Raw genomic sequence first — 20233 nt, 5'->3', positions numbered from 1 at the left:
CATTAAGAAAACAGAAAATAAAAAATCTAAAGTTTACATTTTGTGTGACAACAACTATTTACATCAACATTTATTAATCTTTTTTAATGCCACTTATAGAAAACATTAAATCTGCAATAATTTACAATATTTCTTCATGTAAAAAAAAAACTTGTCAAGTCAATAACTACCAAAATAAATACAATCAACAAAACTATGGACGTACATAAAAAATACTAAATAAATTCATTAATAAAAATGACAAAAACACAACAAAATGACTAAAACATTTACACGAAAATATAAGACAATAGAAAATAATGCAAACATTCAAAATAAAAATAAAAATATTATGATAGCATCTCAATAACACACATTAGGGGCGCACAGGAATGAGAACTTGGGTGAAAAATGTGCTCCAGTGTCACAATGCAAATCAGATCTAAAAATAAGTTTGATGTTGTGCATTAAATCGGGGGTGACAATAAAGCCTGAATGACGGGACACTGCTGGCTCGAGGGGGTCTGTGATCATGTGGCCACTGAATGAGCGCATCTGACATCCCTAAAGGGACCCTGGATACAGCGAGACACAGACAGCATCTGAGAGCGGAAACGCAATGAAGTAGGTCATTCACGCATAGATACACACGCTTGCACCCCCTCCCCTCCATCTCACACACACACACACACACACACCAGCTCCTCGTGCTCCAGCGGCTTCCTTCAGGAGCACACAAAGACAGCTGAACACACTCAGCCGGATGGACGGATGGCAGGAACGGACTATGCTTTTTTTTCACATGAGTGCAGAATGTAGAGAGCTGGAGTGCTGAGGAAACACATTTATTGGTGAAAGAGCATCATGGTTTTTTGGATGAATTTGTAGCCGGGGTGAGATCAGGACGCTGTGTTTGGATGCAGGAACATGAGGGAGAGAGACAGCAGGGCACGGGCAGGTGAGTTCAGCTCATCACTGACGGGTCGGTTGGTTTCTTTTGTTTGGAGACGCTTGGCTCGGACCTGCTGCACATCGAGTGTTCATGCGTTTCTGTTGTTGTTGTTGTTGATGTTTTCAGGGTCAGATGCTGAAGGTGTGATTGTTATAATAACACCAAAGCATCTGAAGTAAACAAAACAGACAATAAATAAGGTGAAAAAAGAGAAAGGAAGGCAAAAGAGAGTAATAAAAAAAGGTAAAATATTGAAATGAATAATACAAAAAAATGGAATGAGAATGAATTAAAAAATGTATTTTTTTTTTCAAATTTTATTTTTATTGTGCAATGCTGATGCACTTAGCGTTTAGATATTTGCTGTTTGATTGTAAACATGAGTTTGCATGTTTGTATATTGTGTTTGAAATTAATGTGATTTGTTAGTGAGGTCAGGTCAAAGGTCACCTTCAGGTGTTGACCTTTGGGTCAAGTGAGAAACAGACTGTCATTTATTAAGGGACACAATTATGTTTAGCATAGTAGATTGCTTTCAAGATGCATCAATATAAAGAAAGTGAATTATAGATTTCCCACTAGGTCTGAGATTTAAATTCAGTCTGAATAAATGTATATTTTACATTTGTATTTATTCATGTAGCAAATTATTTTTTGGCTTATTCTCTGGGGACTGACTTTGGTGTTGCTAGCGTCAGTGAATGGAATATGCATCTGCAATTTAATTTATACATTTAAATTCCATTTTTAAATATACATTTTCATATAACTGGCATCAAATTGACAGAAATGCCAATAAACTGCTTTATGTGTAGTTTTAAATAATTAATTACTTTTTTAAAGTATGAATTATCCATTAGCATATTATCATACAGACAGCATATAGACAATTTCCAGAACATGCCACCTATAGGAAAATATTTTCAATTTGCAATTATTTATGTATAATAAATATTTTTTATATAAATTCTTTTTATTAAAAGTTTTCACAAAAATTGTGGAAAATATAAATAGAAAATATGTAAAATATGTAGTATTAATATATGTACAATATATATTACAGAAATTTATTAAAAATAATAATGACCTTTATTTTTATTGTTTATAAAATAACAAATTCATCTTTATAATGGAGCTTATTAACATAAAGACATTTTATAAGTTTACATTGTTGTTTTGCTGGATTCGAGTGAGTTTCTATAAACTGCAATTCAGTTTCCAGAATGCTGCAGCCTGATCAATTCAAATTTCAAATGAATTGAAACTGAGACCATTTCTTTGCTCTAGCGGTTGAGCTGAACGAAGGGCCAGAGACAACGGCTGGCTGGTGGTTTAATGCAGTAGAAATCAAAGGCTGGCAATGACCTCTAGAGAAAATGAGAATGTTCCTGAATCAATCTCTCATTTGTTTCTCAGTCAGGGGTTAAAGTGGGCAGGACAGCAGGGGTCGGGCTCATCAGAACTTCTGGCGGGTCATCTTAAGGTCGTCTGGCATCATCATCTGTTGTTGTTTTTGTTGTTGTTGTTCTTGTGCAGCGCTGATGCTCAGCCGAGGGTCTGTCACTATGCATGATGCTGATAACGTGAAGCCTCATTCGAGGTCACTGTTTATTCCTGTGAGGAGAGTGATTCAGCTAGTGCCCTTTGCTGTTGCTGAAATATTCACTAAATTTGACAGAGCATCAAGCCAGGTACACGGCTTGGGATATAGAGTATAGGTAGAGTGCTGACAAGAGGAAAGAAAAGAGGACACAGGCGCTAGAGAGAGAGAGAGAGAGAAGAATAAACAGGGAAAGACAAATGATGCCAACAAGGAGCTCAGTAATACCAGGAGAGAATTCCTCATACAGGATGCAATTCCTCTTGAGATTACTTTGTGTTTAAACGTTAGTGTGTGTGTGTGTGTGTTTCTCAGTGCCCAGGTGGGGGTTCTCCCAGCGGGACGGGGCGGTGGGACAGGTGGCGCTCCGGTCGAGGACATGCAGGCGCTGTCAATCTCGTCTCTCTCCACCTCGGAGCTGGAACAGCAGTATGAGCTGATCGCTCCTTTAGGGAAGGGCACCTACGGCAAAGTCGACCTGGTGGTGCATCGGACACAGGGTGAGTCTGTGTAAAAAATGAGGTAGTGGCGTTCTGATTTTCTTTTTTTATGAATGTCCTGCATAGGTGTTCCTCTCCATGCAACAGAAGTGAATGTTAAAAGATGTCAAGCACTAAAAATTACACCATGCAACCAGCATGCATATATCAATTTAATATTATAGTAGTATATAATTATGTGACAAGCCAAAATTAAGATTATTATTCACTTAAATCTAAGCTGTAGCATTTTAATCTAATTTACCTTTGTGCAGATTTATTATCATTAATTCAATTCAAAACTACATGCATTCAAAATATTTTTGTTATTTAAAATAAACCTTCATATATTTAATTTAACTTAACTTGCTAGCCATAAAAAAAAATAAATAAAAAAAAAATTACTAAAACTTTAAAAAGTAAACAGAAAAAAAAGAAAAACAAATTCTAAATATCAATAAATATTTTGAGCTTTACTTGATAAACAAATCAAATACAATAAAATATAAAAAATAAACATTTAATTTCTGCTAAAATAATTAAAACTGAAATAAAAAAAATATAAAAATCACATAGACATAAAAAAACTAATAAAAATAATAAAACAAAAATAGAACTTAACATGTAAATAAAAAATAAAAAAACGAATTTAAATGATTAATTAACCAGTACATCAACGATACTAAAACAATACTGCCCTTCACTCTAAAAACTAAAGGTTATAGGCATCAGTGATTTCATGAAGAACACTTAACACCCACTTCCACAAATGGTTCTTTATTGTGGAAAACATCTATTTAGACTATTAAAATGTTATTAAAAACATTGTATACATTTTTTTTGGGGGGGAACCTGAAGTGTCTCTTCTGTGGCATTACTGCAAAAAACACTTTTGGAATCTTTATAATTAAGATGCTTCTTTTAATTCACCATTATTTTGCAGGTACTAAGCTGGCTCTGAAGTATGTGAGTAAGAACAAGACGAAGTTGCGCAGTTTTCTGCGTGAGTACAGCCTGACGGCCGCGCTGGGCTGCAGCCCGTTTATCATCAAAGTTCTGAACGTGCTGTTTGAGACGGAGGACAGCTATGTGTTCGGACAGGAGTACGCACCTGCGGGGGATCTGTTCGACATCATCCCACCTCAGGTACCACCACCATCTCTACATCACAAATCACACTTTTAATCATGGATTTGTAGGTTTAACACCTGTAGCACGATCAAGAATTCTTCTGGGTCTACAAAAACTACAAAATCAACAGACAAATAAAAAATGCAATGATGTATTATATTTTATTAAAATAATTACTAAGTAGAATTAATTCTATTTTAAATGAAGAAAAATAAAGAAATTTAAATGATAAAACAATTAACAATTATTGTCAATTTAATATTAAATATTTTTTACATCGTTCTAGTATTCGTTTACAACAGTGTAGAAAATTACCAAGTAAAAAGTACTAGGTACTAAGTATTTTGGGAGTGAGAGTGAACTTATATGTAAAATATAATTAATCTATAATTAAAATAGAATTATCTTGATAGATTCAAGACTATTCAAACTAGGCTTAATTTTCTTTATGCAAAATATTATTTGTTTGGCCGGTTTTGTTTGATTTTTATTCTGGGGTAAAATATGACCTGGACATATTCTTTGTTAAATTCAACTGAACGTTTTAACCAGACTCACACAGAATCTGTGGATATTTTCTCCCACATTTTTGAGGATTTTTTTTTAGAATTTTACAAAAAACAAAAACAAAAAAAGTGATAAAAACCCCAGGGAATTTGCATAGCTATGAATGCTGGGTATTTGAGTTCTGAAGACTTCTGTGGAGTTCAACAGGCACATGCATATGATCCAGTCTTCGATTATGGAAAACTAGTTGGGTCAAGGTCAACTGCTTACTCCCTTACAGATTTAGAGCCTGTGCTGTATTTCTCTCAGCTCTAAACTGTGCCTTTGTGTTTGTGTCTCTGTCCAGGCCGGTTTGCCGGAGGAGATGGTCAAGCGCTGCGTTCAGCAGTTAGGTTTGGCTCTGGACTTCATGCACAGCAAGAGTCTCGTCCATCGGGACGTGAAGCCAGAAAACGTTCTGCTTTTCGACCGAGAGTGTCGACGCGTGAAATTGGCAGATTTAGGAATGACACGGAAAGCAGGCAGCCGGATCAAGAGGATCAGCGGCACCATTCCATACACCGCAGCCGAGGTGTGCCAGGCCTCGGTATCGGAGGGAATCATCGTGGCGATGACCCAGGACGTGTGGGCTTTCGGAGTTCTGCTGTTTTGCATGTTGACGGGAAACTTTCCCTGGGAAGCAGCATTGCCTAGTGACGCATTCTTTTCGGAATTTCAGCGATGGCAGCGAGGGGCGTTCCCTCCCGGCGTTGTTCCCTCCCAATGGCGGCGGTTTTCAGACGATGCATTGCGCATGTTCGGTCGGCTGTTAGCGCTGGAGCCGGAGCGGCGATGTGGGGTAAAAGAGGTCTTCTACTTCCTCAAATACGACCTGCTCAATCATCACCGCCGCAGAGCTTCCTGTAGGGCGCCTAGGGGCGGTTCCACACATTGCTCCGCCCACAGACAAGCAGATCCCTCTCCACCTTCAGGAACTTCTTTTCTACGTCCCACCCCCCTCAAACGTAGCATCCTGTCCGAACCACATTCTTCTAGGGAGGAGTCCTCCAAAAGCCAGTCGCCCAACCGTCAAGACAAGAGCAAAGTGATGATGACCACTCCTATTGAGATTTGCGTATGAAGCCCAAAACTAGATATAGCAACAAAAATATTACTTCAGAACTAAAATGTTTGCACAGGAACAACTACTTTTTTTAATTTGTGATGAAAGTTTATAGAATGGCCATGAATGTCGAAATAGCAAACTATTACAAGGTGACTTTTAAACCTGGCTAATCTAAACTAAAAGACGTAGCTTTGGTAGGTCACTTTAGCACTGGAAATGAATCAGTTTCACTAGGAATTCATTCAAACTGCTTTCATTATAAAGGAATAGTTCACTCACTGTCATCATTTACCTCATGTCATTGTAAACCCATATGATTTTCTTCTTACTAGAAAAATGGAAGAAATACTGCATGATGCTCCATGATGGGTCCTGAAATGACATAAGAGTACCATATTCTGAGTTCTTTAAAGCCATATTTTAGATTTATGTAAGTCCAAAATTTAAGTCATTATTGACCAAAAAGTGTACAAATTGTAACTGTAGGAGTACAACAGCTGGGTCAGTACCCTTAAAGGGACAAATTTGTACATTGTTTACACCGAAAAGGTGAATATTAATAACAAAGAATAGTATATACTGTACTAATATGAACCTTGTATAGGTAAATTAGGTAAATTGATACCCTAAAGGTAAAATTGATGATTGATTTTTCTGAAAATTGAAGATGCACTGCATCTGGTCATTGACATCAGTTCTAATGTATCTCAATGTGTTGTATTTGAATTGAATGACCTCTGAGAGACACATTTTCAAATGTTTCATGTTTCTCACTCAAAGCGGATCATCGTGTGGGTTTGCAAGACTTATTTATATATTATATATTTTATAGTTGTACAGAATAGTTTTGTGCTTTTTTTTCCAGATTTTCTGAATCTGATTTTCATATCTGTTAATGCATACATATTTCGTGTTAAAGTTTTTAAGTTTTAGTTTATTTAATTTGAGTTATTTGTGAACTTCAACCTAAAGTAAAGGAAATTGAGAACTGGATTGGCATCTTTTTTATATTCAGTCAATGGATTCTTTTATAGTTTTAGGTTTAAATGACATGACATGAAGTAAATGATGTTGGGTGAACTAATCCTTTAATTATATATAGTGGCTGCACGATTAATCAAAATAAAACCATAATTGGTTTGGTGTGATGATGAAATTTTAAAGGCTGTGGTTTAAATAAAATCAAATAGCATGAAAAAAATTGTTTCTTATTATTATTATTTTTTTTATAAATAACACAATGTTTGGACACATTTTGCAGCCCAATCACAATTATAAACTTTTATCATAAAAACTGCAATTTAATCTAAATCGCACAGCCCTAGTGTCTACCATATTTTCATAAACACTTCACTTTCTTATAGTGCACCGAAACTCAGAGTAGCTCACTTAAGATATGAAGATATTAAACGCAATCTTTTCTTGGTGGATCATCATGTGAATTTCAAACCAGCCTTTGACAGAATCATACATGTGCAACAATAGAAGAATAAGATATATTTTCTACTGGATTTTTTCAGTTTTACGAGACAACCGGATGCCACGATCGCCTGGAGACTCCCTGGAGGAACTTTCCAAGAGACAGAGGACATTTGAATCAGTCTTCAGAGCTTCCTCTCCTGAGTTTTATAAGAGTAACAGTCTCCATAGATCAAGTCTCTTTGTATTAGATGTGTGCATTCAAACAACTTTCTATGAGATCTTTGAAGAAATGCACCAGGAGCTGCTCGTTTTCCTGGGAGCTTTTAGATAAACAGTCGTGATCTTAACAGCTCAGCTGAGACCAGTCTTCTGTGCTCTCATATAATGGGTCAATTAGGTAAGCGAAGCCTCAAGGGATCGTTCGAGAACACGAGAGCATCTGCTCCCTAGAACATTGTGAATGTGTTTCGCCAGGTAGTGCTAATTTGTAGCTTTTTTTGTATCAGAGAACAAACTATCAATTAACTCACTTCTACAGAGACTCTTTTTAGTCTTAAATTAAAGTTTATGTTTACTGATTTAGGTTGTGTAGAGCAGTTCAAGTCTTAACGTTTGAGCTATACTTGTGTTGCAAATGAGCACAAGCAATTAAAAGACAAACTCAAGGACAGATGAAAAGAAAAATAAAGCATAATCTGAAGGAGTTATTTTATGTAAGTACAAATGAGACAATAACAATCATACAACAGTTTAATGATGTTGATTTTTGCTTCTTTTTTTATAGGACTGTTTCATGGTCATTTATGGTTGTTCAGCCAACCCTGGAATATCTACCTACAATAGTTGGTGTTTTCTATTCAAAATAGAAAACAAGTAAATGTATATAAAACTAGATGTTATTTAGCTGCTGTAAGAATTGTCATACAGTGTAGATTGTTCTGAATGATAAACAGCTAATTAAAAAGTTTAAATGCATTTCATCATTCATCTGTTTCTTATTTGTCATGTGACCATTTGCAATTTAAAACTACAATTCAGGGGACCTATTGCCACAATTTATATAAATGAATGGTTGCAAGTTTAAGATTTTGTGATTTAATTAATCCTTTTAGGTTGCGAACAATATTTTGATGAGTTCTGTTGACATAATAATGTTGATCATCACATCAAGATTGAGTGTAATTTAAATTCAATTTCTGCATTCATTGATTTTTGTGGTAGTAACTTGCTGAAATTATCTTGACAGCTTTGAAAATTAGGCAGTGGATTTCTAATTCCCAGCATGCTTTGCAGAGGACTGAATAAGGAAAGTAAAAGTTGAAATTAAGTGCTATACGGGCATAGACACAGTAAATTTAGAAATGAATTACAAAGAAACAGTAAGTAACAAACTGAATTAAAGAGAAATTGTGAAGTAGAAAGAACATTTAAAACAATTAAATACTCTTATTTACGACTTTTTACATTATAGGAGAAAACCCTGTTAGTGTTTAATGCCGTTTGGAACAATTTGCTTTTTTTAGAACACTCAATTTGTTATTTTGTGTTTATGCTACAAATTATGTTCCTCTAACTTAATGGGGTTTGTTGGTTCATTAGAGTTTGTCATTAATTCAAAATGATTGATGCAAACTCTTAATTTTCCAATGCATTTTAGAGTATGTCCATCTCTAAACAATATGCATGCACTGAAACTATTGTGGCTTTACAAATAAAAACAGTTTAGTTGTAGCTCATCATGTATCATCTGCAGTAGGCCGAGCTCCCCTGGTCCGGTTTAACAGCCATGTGAGCTCATTTATTACACCTCTTTATCCACTTCAGATAGCATGCCAACACAATGTCCAACTGTTTAAATATAACAGCTTCATTGGGTTTTGTACATGACTGGTTTCATAGTGGAAATTATTTATGGTATGTGATTTCCCCCCTTCATTGTCCATTATCTGTAATCTGTATTCTTTAATCTGAATGTCGTGATAAGAAGTAAACACAGAGGATTACATACGTGTAGCAAATGTTCACAATGAATTTAGATATTGTAAAAATGTACCACTTTACAGAGAGGTAATGTAAAATGTAAAGCTTTACAGTCTTATAGTGCAAAGTAACAAAACATTTACAGTGTAACAGTGAGGTAATATAAATCTTTACAGTTAAAATAAAATAATGTACATCTTTACATTGAAATAGTGTGGTAATGCAAATATTTACAGTGTAACAATGAAGTAATGTAAATATATAAAGTGTTTAAAGTGAGATAATGTAAATATTTACAGTGTTACATTGAGGTAATGTAAATATTTAAAGTGTTACAGTGAGATAATGTAAATATTTATAGTACTTCAGTACTTCATGGCTTTGTTCCATTCCTGTCTGTGAGCCAATGGCAGGGCTCAAAGCCAAAACTAATGAAGACACAATTGTTGACTGGATACTGTAGATACAAATAGAGAGTTTCAACTGGATCAATGGCATCATTCACCCGTCACTTATTAACATTCCCTGACATTTCACTCAGTCTGTCACTTTATTGCATATGTCTTGATATCTGTGTGTGTCTTTATCACTACAGAAATGCATAGGGATCTTTTAAAGTTGGTTTGTGTGTAGTTTTAATCATCTGACAAGAGTCATGCATCATTAAAGATGTGAGATCTGCGGATAACTGACTCTTTTGCTCTCTCGCTGGCCTTTTCTCCCCGTTACTTAATTCATCTCTTTATCCTACTTTGCTTCGCATCATCTTTTGCAGCTTATCTAAAGGTCATTAAAATTAGGTCTCTCTCTCTCCCTGATATAAAACACTAATGAGTTGTTTCAGAGAGTAAAAGAATAAATGCACAATTAGACTGCGGGGATCTAGAAAACTAAGTAGACATGTTACTAGCCTGAAAAAGTGAGTGTGTGTGTGTGTGATGACGGTAATGCTTGGGAGCTCATTAAGTTGTGGTGATAAGGGCTGTTCAGATTCAGTCACAAGGGAGTTCAAGAGAAAAAAAAAGAATGAAGAAAAAGATTGAAGCAAATAAAAAGAGGACAAAATGCAGATAAGAGCAGAGGACCTCGTTTCCAATCCTCCAGAAATCCCTCAGTAATGAAACGCATGCACATGTGGAATAAAACAGGAGTTTTTCATTTCTCTGGGGTGGGGGGGGCAGTGGGAACAATTTACAATGTGTGTTTTATCGGTTCAAACTATTTTGTCCTAAAGATGTCTGTTGTAATCTGAAATGTCTTTCTTTGCTCTCTTGTTTAGCCTTTATCTACAAAGTACATGATAGCACAAACTGCAAACACAAACATCACCATAAAATCAAATATAAGCAAATATAATTGCATAAAGACTAGCCTATACAGTTTTCTGAATCAAGAATATTTTCTCCGACACATTCTCACAGTAAAAATATACAATGACCACAATGATTCTTCAGCATAAATGAATGGAAATTGCAAATGGCTTATGTAAATGGTGTTCAATGAAAATAATAATAATAATAAATATTTTAAAAGTCCTGAAACTGGTTTCAAGTACTGCATAAAAAATAAAGAAGAATAAAATGTTTTTCTAAATAACTATAAATAAAAAATGTATATATAGGAGATCTAAAAATCTATTATTCTTACTATTAAATACTAGATTTTAATATATATATATTTTTGTTAAAAAGTACTGTATGAATTATTGTACGATTTCTGCGTAATGTAAGCAAATTGCATTACAGTAATGGAAATTAAATAATTTTGAGTTCATAATGAGAATAATGAGTTCAATTAAAAAAAAAATACAATTAATAAATTATTTCAAAAGTCCTAAATGGTTTTTATTTTTAAACAGGTTTAACAAGTACTGCATAAAATATAGGATAAAAATATAGAGATGTATTTTCAAATGAAATAAATAAGAGATACACTGTGATATAATGCTTAGTATTAAATACATAAATTTAAATATGTATTATATATATATATATATATATACACACACACTCTCACCCGGTTCACTTGAGAAAACATGATCTTTTAGTTCTTACACATAAACATAAACAGACGGACAACCTTTCTGTGACCTTTCAAAAGTTTTTCTTTGACTTCTTTTGGTCTTCATCACTCAAAGCTTTCTGTGAGGATAATTAACTTTTCAACTCAACACAGATATACACAAAGATTCATTATGCAGCTTAATCAAAGTAATTAACTCTGCTGATGATTTCTGCTCAAGTTGAATCCGCTAGAGACCAAAGCCTGAACACCAATGTATGCAAACACACTCATGAGTCTGATAATGGAAAAGTTGTTTGTTTATCTCACTTTCATGTCTTTAACAAAAAGTAATATGTAATGTGACATTCCACCTCACCAGCAAGGCTATTAAACAACAGTCTGAATCAAACTCAAAGCAAAACACACACAGCTCAGATCCTGCAGCGTTAATGCTCTCTGTTTCTCTTTCACACACAAATGAGTCGATTATTGACTCATTACAGTCATATAGAAATAATGTTCATGAGAGATTTTTTTAATAGTTTTGAAATATCGTGTGTTCAGGAAGACTGTATTTATTTGATCAAAAATACAGTAAAAACATAATGATGATATTGTGAAATATTACTATGATTTAGCTATTTTCCAAATAAATAGATTTTAAAATGTGCTTTATTCCTGTGATCAAAGCTGAATATCCAGCTTACACCAGTCTTAAGTGTCACATGATCTTCAGAAATCAGATTAATAAAGTAAAATAAATAAAATAAATAAAGTCGCATTTAATATTTCCTAGTTTATTATGTGCACACAGACAGGTGACCACACACACACACACACACACACACACACACACAAAGCAGGGAGTGAATCTAAGACATTTCCATGGCAACCACTGCAGACAACTTCCAGTTTTGGTTCACAGATGAATTTAATAATAATACCACTTTCCCATCTCCATTCCTTCTCTTTCCCTTGCAGATTTTCTCTCGTGACGCTCGGAGCAATTCTGTTTCAGTCACATTGAACCATAATGAACCTTTACACGACGTCACGGAACAAAACACTCGGACACATATAACTCATATATTTCAGTTTTTTAGGTATTTTGAAAGCATGGCTATTATTATCACTCATACTGTAAATTCAAACAGACCCCAAACACAAATCAGCTATAATGTTTTCAAGCTTAAATTAATTTACTATTAATTTTATTATTAAATTTATAATTCTAATTCGACAAGAAATAAAAACAAAAAACAAATGACATTGATGTTTTGAGCAATTGAAGCTTGTGTAAGCGTTTGTGATAAAGTCAGTCAGAGCTCCTCCATCACAGCGAGCTGAGCGCTTCTGCTTCTCTTTTCCCATTTCCTCTTATCTCTCCTTCACTTAGCTGCAGCTTTGTTATTTTGCATCCTTTAAGAAACCGAGGCATGGCTATAGAGTTAGTGAGACCTCAGGGGATGAGAGAGAGAGAGAGAGGGAGAGAGAGAGAGGGAGAGAGAGAGAGCAAGGGACGGTGAGCACATTTGCCTCCTCACACATTCCATGTCGTCTTTCAAAATTCCATTTTACTTTATCAGGAAAAGAACATTTCAGACATTTTAAATGGCTCCGTATCTGTGTTTCCTAATAACCAGGTGAGGGGAAAGGGAAGAAATAACTGTGTTCCTCAAGGCTGAAGCTTACTACGGTATTTAAATTTGGGGGTTGAAAAATTAAAAACAAATAAATGTTAAGTGTCTAAAATAATACGACGTTTCAGATAATATTTGTTTGTTTCGAATATAAGAAATTAATAATTTTGTTCAACGAGGATACATTGAATTGATTAAAAGTGACGCAAAACAAAATAAATAGAAACATTTTAAATAAATACTGTTCTTTTGGACATTCTGTTCATCAAAGAATCCTAAAAAACAAGTATAATGGTTTCCACAAAAATATGAAGCAGCACAACTGTTTTCAACATAGATAATAATCAGAAATGTTTCTTGAGCAGCAAGTTATCATATTAAAATGATTTCTGAAGATCATGTGACACTGAAGATTGGAGTAATGATGCTGAAAATTCAGTTTTGATCACAGAAATAAGTTACGCTTTACAATGTACTCGTATAGAAAACAGCTATATTTCACAATTTTACTGTTTTTACTGTATTTTAGTAAAAAAAAAAAAAAAAAAACAGCCTGGGTGAGCAGGAGAATCTTCAACAACATAAAACATTTCAATGAGCAGAATTTTCGAACAGTTTAAAAGTGTCTGCTCTTGCTTGCTTTAAGCTCAAATGATGGAGAACATGTTCATCAGGTTTGGTTCATGCAGCTCCAGAGCAGTAAATATCACGATAAACACACTAAATACTAAAACAGTCATGTTAATGTTTAACTCGACTTATAACCAAAACCCACTTGTATATATCTCAAATAAACACACACAAGCTCATTTTGCACACATTTTTCCCCAAAGTGGGTTACCCCAGATATTCAGGCTGTTTTTAGATTCCCCAACCCAACAGATGTTCTCCTTCTGAGCATATGCTGAAGGTGTGGACGTCACTTTATAGTCAGCTCTGACGTTAATGTGCAATCTCTACTCTACCTTTTATTGGAATAAATATGTTCCTGTGCTCCCAGGAAATATTCATTTTCTATAAATAATGTGCAACCATGTAGAGCACATCAACATAATATCACCCTGCAGGTCTTTACTTGGCATTTAATACTTGTTTTCAAGCATGTTTGCTGTTCAGTCACAAGAGTTTTTGTAAGAAATACTGTATGTGTAGTGCAAGCGATATTTTTGCTCTCAAGAAGTGACAAATCATTGGCTACGATGGATTACACTTTATTTTCCACCTCAAAAAAAGTGCATCAGTTCAAAATGGATTCTTTGATACTCTAGAAAATGTTTACTTCAAAGAATTCACACAAAATTATCAATTCTGTCATTATTTAGTCATCACCATGTCCTTCCAGACCTGTGTAACGATCTTTCTTCTGTGGCACATTCACGTTGGTGCACAGGAGTCTGACAGCAACCCTGGGAATCCAGTGACATAAATCCAGTATGTTTATGGGGATTTTTTGGAGCAGAAAAAGATTAACAACTCTTTGTGTATTCCTTAAATTAATAAAAAGGATTTAATATAACTCCATTTTAAGTTAGCATTTTCTATTAATAATATAATATTTTTAATATAGAGAACACATATATTAAACATTATTATTTAATTTTATGCTATGTTTAGCTTTTTATGATCTATAAGTTAGACTTTGTATTTAATGTTATGTATATACTTTAGACTAGGTTTTTTATGATGATATATTTTAGCCTTTTCTGTTTAATTAACAATTACAATAATTTTAAATACTGAAATTATATCTTCAAAATGTATTATTTATGATTAATATAATAATGATAGTGTTTTATAATCTATAAGTTAGTGTTATATTTTAATATTTATAATCTTTGAAGCTTTAAGTTTAAGTTAGCTTTTTCCATTTAATTTAAATATTTTTTTACAGTGAAATTACATATTACTATGAAATAATATATTGCAAATATTTTATAAATTTTTTATATTTAGCCTTTTATGATCTGTAAGTTCTGTTAGAGATGGATCAATTTCCAAGGAGCATCTTAGATTTCAACATACTGTAAAACATATTTTTCCAAACAGAACAGACAGAGGATGTAAATCTCCCTTTCAGAGACTGTGAATCACCATTTGCATTTGTCTAAACAGAACTTTTGTGCAGGTCTGCAAATTTGATCAACACTATTGAGTTTGAATTGCTTCTGAAATGATAAAGTTGAGAACCAGTAATAGACCCACACCTGACATAGCCTTATTTCCTCTGCTCTACTTTTTTATGTCTCTCCCTCTGAAATAAAATAGAACGAGAAGAGTCTTCCCATGAGCCTGCTGGGCCAGACAGGAGATTTATTACCCGAGCTGGTATCTGAATGATGGATAGAGCAGTAAAGCCTGGTTATTTTAGATGCCCAGAAGAGGAAGAGGAGTGCAGGTAAAGCGGAGAAGAGGTGTTTCAGCGCTCCAGCTGTGTCCTGATAAATCTGCACTAGCTGCAGAAGATAAAAATCAACTCATACAGATTTATTAATAGTCATAACAAGATGTCCCTTATGTGTTTATGATCCCGAAGTATCATAGTGCTGAGACTGCAGTCATGTTTGACTCCTGGTTTCCACGGTAACGACAGCCCATGATGCACCTGACCTACATATGTTGTGTATGAACACAAACACCCAAAAACCATCAGCTCAAATCACACCCCATAAACACAATGTCTCACACACACACATATGTATACAATACAGTCTCATACTCTCACTTCTGACTAAAAATAGACACGACAAACAGATTAAATGTAGCTGTCTGCTCACACGTGCCAATACTTCATGTGTTTTACACAAATGTACAACTGTTCCGGTTTATTACATTCCAAACACAATGAAAACCTATCTAGATTTTTATTAACAAAATCTTTTAGTCTTCTATACATGTTGGCTTTTTTAAATATATTTAATAAAGTCCTATTAATATAAAGCAAGCATATTCAAGTTTTTATTTAATATGAATATATTCTAGGTTAGTTTTTTTATAATAATGTATTTTGGGTTAGTATTTTCTATTTAATATTAAAATGTTTTGAATATTGAAATAACATTAAATAACATGTCTAAACTATACATTATGAATGATATACTATTAACACAATTTTATGATAGATTTATCATAAATAGATTTAGATCTATAATTTAGTATTTTTATGTAATATTTATATATATATTTTTAAGTTGGATTATGTCAGCTTATTAATATATTCTACATTAAATACAAATATAATATGGAATATATTATTGTTTAGTTTAATATTAATATATTTTTGTTTAGCATATATATATATATATATATATATATATATATATATATATATATATATATGTGTGTGTGTATGTGTGTGTGTTAACGCTACATTTTATTCATTTTATAAAAGTATTTATTATAAGTTAAATAAGTTTCTTAATAACTGTACATTTTCCTAAATTTTTATATTTATTTGTATTTATATAAGTTTTTAAATATTTTATACATTTTTATACTTTAAATATTCTTAAATTTTAAGTTCTCACATCCTTCTTTTCTAATAGAATTAGTTATATGTTTGAATGTATTTCACTTTTTTTATTCTGCGAAGCAGCATTTTATGCATAAAAAGACCTACACATATTATATAACAATATCATGTAGCAGTCAATAACAGACTGATCAATAACTCTATTTAGCTGTAAAATATCAACTATAGTTTGAAGTTTAATACTTATTTTGACATTTATTACTTATTTTGACATGTATAATCACCAGCCAAAATACTTTCAAAATACTTTTTGTTTTTCTTTACTGTTTTCCATGATTGAACATTTTTATTTTCAAAAAAAGCAGCTATCAATCATTTCACATACATGTTGTGCTTGCATGTATCACTACAGCAGTCTGTTATGTGTTACAAGTCGATGATTCAAACATCCTGTGTGCCAGACTGAGTCAACATCTCATTCACAAATAAATGAACAGATGCTTGCATACGCACGCTGAGTACTGAGCCAAACATATCCTGAAATACCCTCCGCTGATGCCTCAAAGCCTCTTCATTTAACATGACAACACTTTCTTATAATCAGCCTGTCAAACACTCCCCAGGTGATCCCAGCTTATATGGAGAAACAGTTCAGAGGATTGAGGGAGAGAGCCCATAAGAGTTCAGATGCCCCGCCATCAGCTCTCAAACTGCCATCAAAACCTGTGTTAGAGAACCAATGAAAGTTAAATGGAGCTCAAACCCATTCTGATATGATCTGTAATCCGACAAGGATGACTGGACAACAAGATGATTTAACAACGGCAGATGAATGAAGCGGAAAAACTGGGCCATCTTTATTCTCTTATACTTTCTCTACATGACTTCTCAAAACATCTCATTACCGTGAGCCATGACGCATTCTCCTGTCCTTATCATGCAGATGTTTTATTAGATTTTTACCTGCCATTTTATATTACTTTAGCTTTTTATATTACTATATTTTAAGTTCGATTTTTCTGTTAAATTTAAGAATATTTTTAAGACTGAACTTACATATTATGGAATTGTATATGTATTAAAATATATTATTTAATATTAATACTTGATGTAATTTTAGATTTCATATTTTATCAAATTAAATAGAAACGCTAAACTATTCAATATTAATAAAGTAGTATGCCAGGGTTGGTTGTTAATAATCTATATGTTAGCTTGATATTTAAAATCAGTAATCAAATATAGTTGGCGTTATCATCACTTATAACAAATATTGTGTTATAGTTCTTTACGTTTTAAAAGTGTAAAATGAAAATGCAATAGAAATGCAACTGTGAAGAACAACACATTAAAACACAAATTTAGCTGACACTAATATGCATCTAAAGCAAATAAAGACTAAATTTAATGATGGATTTGTTTCTTATAAACAAGCAACTTTTCACTTCACAAGACATTAATTGATGGACCGGAGTGGTGTGGATTACTTATGGATTAATCTTTTGTTTTTATCATTCTGACGGCACCCATTCACTGCAGAGCATCCATTGATGAGCCAGTGATTAAATGCTACATTTCTCCAAATCTGATGAAGAAACAAACTCATCTACATCTTGGACATTCTGATGGCAAATTTCCATTTTGTTGTGAAGTATTCCTTTAATAAGGTCAACAAGATATAAACAGATTCAACAGCTCTACTCCACTTAACAATAACAGTTCCAGAGAAGGTGATAATTACAGCTCACACGTCATGCAAGACCTTAAAAAACCTCAGAGTAATTCACTGTACCACCAAAAACATGTGCCGTGTATTTACTTGTGGCTGTGTGTAGGCTGGTTTGGGTGTGATGTGTCTGCCAAAAACAGCTTTTGGCAGATTCTGTAGAATGAGGAACCGGCAGAGTACAGGAATTATACACAGAACAAGGCAATGATGCAGATCAAATACTATCCAGAGAGATCCAGACAGAACGGAAGCAGATTGAGGAGGTGTCTCTTGTCTAGCACACCTGATTCATCTCATCAGCTCATTAGCAGACACTTACATTTTCTGAAACGTGTAAAAAGGGTTGCTGCAATGTTTTGTCAAAAACCCTCCTGTTTTAAATCTCCATTGTGATGAATGAACATGAAGTAATATCCAGATATGATTTTTATACACAATTATACATACAAAGTAACAAAACTGAGTTATTTGACAACAATTGATCATATACTGTTTGCGTGCATGTGTACTGCATACTGTTACATATTCTATTTTATAAATAGTAGGCAGCATAGAATATGTACTGGTAAAGTATTCACTTCGCAGTATAACATACATAGCATGGAATGTTAAAAATCACACATTGCATTGTTTTGTACAGTATTCTACTTAGTGTACAACACATCATGTCAAATTTTGTAGGTCATCTGGGTATTCCATGCATGGAAAATCCACAATCTGTGCACAATATACATACTACCTACCTCTGAGATAATAAGTGTAGTATAGTAGTATGCTATTCTCAACAGAATCCAATACAACACCTAATAGTGTGAAGACAGTGACCCCTAGCGTTGCAAGTGAGAATTAATGGGTGCAGATTTGACGGTTTGAACCGGTTTGAACCCTTTTTTAATGATGTAATGATTTATTATTATTTTAATATTCTACTTTGAACTGCAGAATGAATGTTGGTACAGTTGTGTAAGGTGAACGGGGATTTAAAGTCTGCTATTCTGTGTTAATACAGCGGAATGAAGAATCATAATCCCAAACAGCACACACTTATTAATGGGTCAGAAAATGTCAACACTTACCATGTAACGTTACTTTATGCACAGATAATGGACCTCCTTTTCATGTGACGGGTAAAAAATGCCACACAGGAATTCTGGAGAGAAAAAATTAATGATTTAATCAGGTATTTGTATGATAAGGACAACAGCAATGCTGATAAACTATGTCCAGACCGTAAAAAATTTAATTAACGTTAAGTTACCCAAGAACAATACGTTTGAAGTCACATTTTACCTTTACACATATATCTGGTGCAAATTAAAATAATTCTGTTCATAAGAGATATGTACCTTGTTTTTTTTTCTTTGTTTTCTTTTTCTTGGGCTATTTGTTTTGTCCTTTTAAACAGCTAACGTTACACATTTTATTAGTGGAAAAACTGGTCCGTTGGAAATGACGTCACAACTGTTGAACCGCCGCGTAAAACGGTTTAAAATCATTTTCACATAGGTATTGCATTTATTTCACTCGTTGTTTAGTCTGGGACAATTAAAAAATTAAGGTCATCTGAAACATATAGCAAAAAATGTGAACTTTATATAGCCTAATAAATGGAAACACTTTCACACTGTTGTACTTTTTTTTTTTTTTTTGCAAAGATTTTTGATATTTTCTATCTTAATAATAATATTTACTTTTTAAGTGTGACTTAAATGTATGATTTCCACAGACATGCAGAACGTGATGTAAAAATGTAAAAAATGTAAATAATTCTTCTGCCAAATAATAAATTGAATTTATATAAATATAGTTGTATTTATCCAAATTAATTAATTGAATTTAAATCAGTACACAGTTTTATTTATACCAGTTAATAACAGTATACAGTTAAAAGTAATTCAATGTAATTCATTTTTTAAATATACATTATTTTTTTATTTATGCAAATTAATAAATATATTTAATTTTAAAATAGTTTGAAAAAAGAAATACTGTCATTTTATTTATGCTGCTTATAATATTAGAATAAAGTTGAACTTATTTTATTTTAAAATTTTAAATACATTTTATTCATGCCGATTAATTAATTGAAATAATACTAATATACAGTTTAAAACTAGTTAAATGTTTTTTAAACTTAAAATAATCTTGATTAATTCACTTCATTTACCATACTCCTCTTTTAACACACAAAATGCTGAAAAATGATTCTTGATAAATTCCAAATTTTGTCACTTTT

At 33.1% G+C, this 20233-nt stretch overlaps 1 protein-coding gene across 1 annotated transcript; it reads left to right on the top strand.

Annotated features, from left to right (window-relative positions):
* Positions 1–683: 683 nt before the first annotated feature.
* Positions 684–6658, top strand: LOC128012966 (serine/threonine-protein kinase SBK1-like). Its single transcript, XM_052595577.1, has 4 exons — positions 684–937; positions 2847–3031; positions 3954–4156; positions 4995–6658. The coding sequence occupies exons 1-4, from the start codon at positions 897–899 to the stop codon at positions 5766–5768; spliced, it is 1203 nt and encodes a 400-aa protein (XP_052451537.1). The 5' UTR covers positions 684–896; the 3' UTR covers positions 5769–6658.
* The last annotated feature ends 13575 nt before the right edge of the window (positions 6659–20233 follow it).

This window comes from Carassius gibelio, chromosome B24 (assembly GCF_023724105.1).
Source record: "Carassius gibelio isolate Cgi1373 ecotype wild population from Czech Republic chromosome B24, carGib1.2-hapl.c, whole genome shotgun sequence".
Taxonomy (NCBI): Eukaryota; Metazoa; Chordata; class Actinopteri; order Cypriniformes; family Cyprinidae; genus Carassius; species Carassius gibelio.
This window is presented reverse-complemented; position numbering and strand designations above follow the sequence as displayed.